This window comes from Podarcis cretensis (genome assembly GCF_951804945.1).
Source record: "Podarcis cretensis genome assembly, chromosome: 10".
Classification (NCBI taxonomy): domain Eukaryota; kingdom Metazoa; phylum Chordata; class Lepidosauria; order Squamata; family Lacertidae; genus Podarcis; species Podarcis cretensis.
Window position 1 is genome coordinate 2,029,824 of NC_137179.1, and position 6,976 is coordinate 2,036,799.

The 6,976-nt window shown below is 49.4% G+C and overlaps 1 protein-coding gene across 1 annotated transcript; it reads right to left on the reverse strand.

The window, feature by feature from the left end:
- Positions 1–239: 239 nt before the first annotated feature.
- On the reverse strand, positions 240–1,199 carry LOC307224842 (olfactory receptor 5V1-like; the record flags this gene model as incomplete). The annotated part of the gene is made up of 1 exon (XM_079991966.1): positions 240–1,199. One exon carries the CDS (start codon positions 1,197–1,199, stop codon positions 240–242), a length of 960 nt encoding a protein of 319 aa, XP_079848092.1.
- Positions 1,200–6,976: the final 5,777 nt, after the last annotated feature.

Genomic DNA, 6,976 nt, shown 5'->3' on the forward strand with positions numbered 1-6,976 from the left:
CCAAGTTTTCTTGGACTAACTCCCTCTCTGCCCACACGCTTCTCTCTCCCCTGCTGCCCTTCTTGTTTGTCTCCTTCCACTAAGGAGTTAACCAAGGAGTCTGGAAGGCTGGTAGCCTAGTGAGAACCACAGACTGAGAGAATCCAGCCCCTCCTTTCATGCCCTGTTTTGGGGCCACTGGGCTTTGCCGGGAAGACGGCTGGTGCCATCTCCTTCCCCACCCCCCCTGACCTGCACTCTCACTGCTTGCGAGAGGAAGTGCAGAACTTCCTCTGGCTTTCCAGAACCTTCCTCAGGGCGCCCTTCACCTCCTTGTTTCGGAGGCTGTAGATGAGGGGGTTCAGCATAGGGGTGATGATGCAATACATTGTGGAAAGCAGGGTGTCTATCTCCAGAGAGTAACCTGCGCTGGGGCGATAGTAGTTCACCAGTCCATTTCCGAAGTAGAGGACAACCACTATCATGTGGGAGGTGCAGGTGGAGAAGGCCTTGCGCCGCCCGGTGTTGGAGCGGATCCGCAAGATGGAAGCCAAGATGTAGACGTAGGAGATGACGACTACCAGGAATGGGCTCAGGCCCACAAAGATGGTGGCTACCTGAATGACAATTTCGTTGAGGCTCTTGTTCCCGCAGGCGATTTTCAGCAGCGGCGGGAGGTCGCAGAAGATGTGGTGGATCTGGAAGGCCCCGCAGAAGTGTAAATTGGAGGCCAAGGCTGCATGGACCACTGAGTCCAAGAACCCTGAGACCCAGATGGTGGTGGCTAGCTGCACGCACACACGCGGGCTCATAAGATGCGAGTAACGCAAAGGCTGGCAAATGGCGGCATAGCGATCGTATGCCATGGCGGCCAACAGCCAGCACTCAGAACCTGAGAAAGCCATCAGGAAGAACATTTGGACCAGGCACAGGTGGTAGGAGATGGTGTGGCGGCGGCGGAGGAGGTTGGCCAAAATGCTGGGGACTGTGACGGAGGAGTAGCAAACGTCCATGCAAGATAAATGGCTGAGGAAGAAGTACATGGGGCTATGAAGGTGGGGATCCAGCAGGATCAGGCCGACTATGGTGAGGTTCCCCAACAGGGTGACCAAGTAGATCACCAAGAACACCAGGAACAGGTAGGTCTGACCATGCGTGATCCCAGAGAAGCCCAGAAGAACAAACTCCGTCACCTGGGTCCAGTTGCTGCTGCCAGCCATGGGAAATGCGGAGATTATCTGTAGAGAAAGAAGGATGGCGCTTGAGGGAAAGGCTGCCAGGCAGAAAAGGAAAACAGAGGAAGTTCCTGCATTACAGGGAGTTAGACTAGAGGACCTTTGGAGGACCCTTTACAATGCTACAGTTCTGTGATTCTATGATCGTAAGTGGTCTTCTACCCACTCAGACCATTGATTCATTTAATTCAGTGTTGTTGTTGATTAAACTTCTTAGTCTCTTGTCACCTGAAGGTCTCCAAGTGGCTTATGGCAAAGGAAAATTATACAATACCATGTGGAGAAGGGGGAGGGAGTCATATTATATATTGATATTTCACTTAAAATTCTATTGGAGGGGAGGGGAAACCATATAAACAGGAGCGTCTCCACCCCCATCGTCCATCCTGGACAGGGAGGTCCAGCTCCAAGGGCCTTTTGGTGGTTCCCTCCCTGTGAAAAACCAAGTTACAGGGAACCAGGCAGAGGGCCTTCTCGGTGATGGCACCCGCCCTGTGGAATGCCCTCCCAACAGATGTCAAAGAGAAGAACAACTACCAGACTTTTAGAAGACATCTGAAGGCAGCCCTGTTTAAGGAAGCTTTTAATGTTTGATGCACTATTGTGTTTTAATTTTTTGTTGGAGGCTGCCCAGAGTGGCTGGGGAAACCCAGCCAGATGGGCAGGGTATAAATACATTATTATTATTATTATTATTATTATTATTATTATTATTATTATTATTACTATTATTATTATTATTATTATTATTATTTCCCTGACCACATGCAAATAATAAACTAAGTAACACTCTGACCCACTAATAAGTAAATGAACCTCCATCTCCCCCTAGTCCAAAAATCATTCACATTGAACTAACGGTTTTTCGCCTTTAACCTCCCCACCCAATAGTCTGGTGTCAAGGCCAGCTGTTACAAATCAGTGGTGGGTGGGTTAGGGTTCTCCAGGGATGGTTGGATGTCTCTCCTCTCCCTTCAAGGGGGAACGGGAACAACCCTGCTTGGGTGAATCAGGGGTGCTGTTGGAGACATCCCCAACTGGCTGCTGGCCGTGACATTTCCTCTCCACTCCCAGAATTCTCATCTCTATTCTTCAGGACCTGCCTTGGTCAGGAAAGGAAGGCGGAGAGGAGCCTGGAATGACAAGCACCACAAGCAAGCTGATGTCTCCTCCTTTTTCTTGGAAGAGGCAACGCAATGAACCTTTTGTTCTGCTTTGAGGATGTGGGGAAGCCAATGGGATATGGTGGTTAGAGTGTTCTGACTAGGGCTGAAGACATAATCATAGAATTGGGGATTCTGAATGGACCCCAAGGGAGAGAGCAGGGAGTCTGTGTCCTGGAGAACAGAGGACTGGGAAGAGGTCTGAGAGCCTTCTCCAAATATCTGAACATGGAAGGTGGAGCAAAACTTGTTTTCTGCTGCTCCAGAGGGGAGGATCCAAATTACAGTAAGCCCACAACTTACGGGCATTTAACGTGTGCGCATTAGGCTTTATGCACATGACCCAAAATCTCAAAAATAAATAGAAAGGGTATGGAAAGGAGGGGGGAGGTGCCCAGGGAACAAATGACTTTGGCAATTCCACTAGCTATTGGTCGCAGTGTGTTTTGACCATATGCAATTTTGGCTTCCGGTACAATTCCCAGACTGTAACCCTCACATGAGCTTTCTGTAGAAGAAAGGAGATTCGAAATAAACATTGGGAAGAATTATTTGACAGTAAAAGCCGTTCAATAGTGGAAGGGACTCTCTCAGAAGGTGGTGGACTCCCTTCCTTGGAGGTTTCTAAGCAGAGGTTGGATGGCCAACTGTCGGGGATGCTTTAGCTGAGAGTCCTGCACTGCAGGGGGCTAGACTAGATGACTTTTGCAGGGCCGTTCCATGATGCTGTGACCCTTCTAGTTGGAAGAGACTGGAAATCAGGTGGGGGCAGCAAGATGATCTCTTGAGGTGTGCTGTCTGCTGAAGAAAGAGGGCTTGTTCGCCTCCACTTCTATTCTGCTTCTATATTTGCTGATAAAGCAAATGTTGCAGAGACCAGAGCACAGGTCTGAGTCAGTATAAGGCAGCTTCATGTATGTAGTCTTATATGTTCCACAGCTACTATGTTATGGCATGGAGATGGTAACTCCATGGTAGTTTCTCTCTCCAGTAACCTCCCATTCCAAGGAAAGTCAACCGCAAGTGAACATTGCACTCCAAAATATCTCACTGCTCAGGGATTGGGATGGGAAGCACAGAATTATAAACTCCTTTGTGCATTGAAAAGTGTGGATTGGATAAGATTTGGGGGAGGGGCGGTGGTGGTGGGGAGAAATCTCTTGCTGTGTCAGCTCCATATATAGGTAAAGGGTAAAGGGACCCTCACCGTTAGGTTCAGTCGCAGGGTTGCGGCGCTCATCTCGCTTTACTGGTCAAGGGAGCCGGCGTACAGCTTCCGGGTCATGTGGCCAGCATGACTAAGCTGCTTCTGGCGAACCAGAGCAGCGCACGGAAACGCCGTTTACCTTCCCGCTGGAGCGGTACCTATTTATCTACTTGCGCTGGCGTGCTTTTGAACTGCTAGGTTGGCAGGAGCAGGGACCGAGCAACGGGAGCTCACCCCGTCGCGGGGATTGGAACCGCCGACCTTCTGATCAGCAAGTCCTAGGCTCTGTGGTTTAACTCACAGCACCACCCACATCCCTAGCCCAATATATATTGTCCCATAAATGAATTTATTATTTACTGCATTTATAACCCACCTTTTTCTGCAACATTCGGAGAAGTGCAAATTTCGGCAGCTAGCAGAGTTCTTGTTCTCGTATCATTTCAGCAAGTGTGAATGGGGCAGATTCGCGTTCAAATGCAGACCAGACTGAATTGCTTCCCCATCCCCAGTCCTGTGTCCTGTGAAGCTACTAACCTGGAGGCTCCCCCAATGGGAGCCCAGTGAGGCTGGGCGCTTGCTCCTGCCCCCGTCAGGATGCTCAGCTCCAGGTCGTCCTTCCCCTTCAACCTCGGGCTTCTTCTGCACCAGCCTTTCCCTGCACCTGCCTGCTCCACCTTCACGGAGCCAGAGCACACTGGCATCCGAGTGGCAAGAGAGGGCCTGCCATCGGGGCTCTGGAAGGGAGATCCCTGCTTCCCAGGTGAGCCACGGATGAGCCAGGTGACTCCCTCTGCATTGCATCCAACTAGCGGAGCCCTGGCAGGGAGAGAGGAGTTATGCCCAGGCGGGACCCAGGGGATGCTCTCGGTGCAACTGCAACACGCAAGTTAACAAGGAGGGTTGGGAAAAGAAAGCCACTCTCCCCGGGGATTTTCTGGAAGCCAAGAGGAATGGAGCAATGGGAGTCCCATTGGAAGAATTGCTCAGTGGCTAGATGTTGATTTACACACTTGATGTATTCCTACCTCATCTTTTAATTCAAAGAATGCATAAAGGGAATATGGAATGTTGGATGTGTCATTGAAAATTCTACTCAATATTGATCCAGGGTAGATTCCAATGTATAGTTAGCCGAGTAAAAACTTGAACACGTTGCAGGTTTCCCCGAAAATAGACCAGAGGCCATTAATATTTCATTCAGCAGAGCTTTACTGCTACTGAAGGCAAATGAGCATCATGGTCACAAAGCCCAAACATTCAGGATTGGCACTGACCATAAGGAATCCAGTTGCAGCAGACTTAACTGAAACTTAGAACAACTTAGAATAAGTCTAAACCTTAACATTATGTACAGAACACCACACCATACAGAAAGAGAGACAGAAAGAGAGAAAAGTGAAACCCAGGCTCCTTCTGACCTTATTATTATAGTCGGCATGATAAGACTTTGGCCACCTCATGAGAAGAGAAGACTCTCTGGAAAAGACCCTGATGCTGGGAAAGATGGACGGCCCAAGGAGAAGGGGACGACAGAGGAGAGATGGTGGGACAGTGTTCTCGAAGGTACCAACATGAGTCTGACCAAATTGCAGGAGGCAGTGGAAGACAGGAGGGCCTGGCGTGCTCTGGTCCATGGGATCATGAAGAGTCGGACATGACTAAACAACAACGACTAAACAACAAATAAACCTGAAAAGCATAAATAAAATTTTAAAACAAAAACAACAAATATTTTTAAATGGGGCTGAAATCTAAACAAGTGGACACTCACTGTAAAGACCCATTTATCCAGCTACCAGAAGAAAAATGTCTTTGTTTCCCCCCCCCCCTCTGGAAAGTGCAGATAAAGGTAAAGGTAAAGGTACCCCTGCCCGTAGGGGCCAGTCTTGACAGACTCTGGGGTTGTGCGCCCATCTCACTTAAGAGGCCAGGGGCCAGCGCTGTCCGGAGACACTTCCGGGTCACGTGGCCAGCGTGACATCGCTGCTAGCGGGCTCCTATCTTAACAGAAACGCTGTTCCACAGCACAGGGGCAGCCCCACTACAACCCCTTCACCTTTGAGTTCCTGTTCTTAGGTCTCCCAAAGTTTGTTTCTACTTCTCTGTCACCACTGCTGTGGCCCAAGCTGTGAAAAGAAACAGGCCTATGAAAACAGGAGAACATGTAAGGAAATTAGCATATATTGGCTCCTACAGAGCCAATTGTTCATGAAGAACCCTTCAATGTAAATAAATACAGCAATCTACAGTTTAGAGTCTCCGGTTGGAATAATGAGTTTTGACGGGTCTCACCAGTTGCCTGCAATTCTCTGAATATGGGAACTATAGGCACTTGTGGTGGGCATGCCCAAAGGTGGCATATTTGGGGGAACAAGTGCTTAACAAGTGAGTGTCTGGAGGCGGTTGGAGGATGGATGGCGGCTAACAGATTGAGGTTGAATCCTGACAAGACAGAAGTACTGTTTTTGGGGGACAGGAGGCGGGCAGGTGTGGAGGATTCCCTGGTCCTGAATGGGGTAACTGTGCCCCTGAAGGACCAGGTGCGCAGCCTGGGAGTCATTTTGGACTCACAGCTGTCCATGGAGGCACAGGTCAAATCTGTGTCCAGGGCAGCTGTTTACCAGCTCCATCTGCTACGTAGGCTGAGACCCTCCCTGCCTGCGGACTGTCTCGCCAGAGTGGTGCATGCTCTGGTTATCTCCCACGTGGACTACTGCAATGCACTCTACGTGGGGCTACCTTTGAAGGTGACTCGGAAACTACAACTAAACCAGAATGCGGCAGCTAGACTGGTGACTGGGAGCGGCCGCCGAGACCATATAACACCGGTCTTGAAAGACCCACATTGGCTCCCAGTATGTTTCCGAGCACAATTCAAAGTGTTGGTGCTGACCTTTAAAGCCCTAAACGGCCTCGGTCCAGTATACCTGAAGGAGCGTCTCCACCCCCATCATTCTGCCCGGACGCTGAGGTCCAGCGCCGAGGGCCTTCTGGCGGTTCCCTCATTGCGAGAAGCAAAGCTACAGGGAACCAGGCAGAGGGCCTTCTCGGTAGTGGCGCCCACCCTGTGGAACGACCTTCCAGCAGATGTCAAAGCGATAAACAACTACCTGACATTCAGAAGACATCTTAAGGCAGCCCTGTTCAGGGAAGTTTTTAATGTGTGATTTTACTGTATTTTTGGTTTTTATGGAAGCCGCCCAGAGTGGCTGGGAAGGTCCAGCCAGATGGGCGGGATATAAATAATAAATTATTATTATTATTATTATTATTATTATTAATGATGTAAGTAAAATTACCCATCAGCATGTCAGCAAGTCTTCAGAACTTGTGTTACTCAATCCGTATTTCAGGAAATGGGTTTCTCTGTGGTCTTAGAGGATTACAGT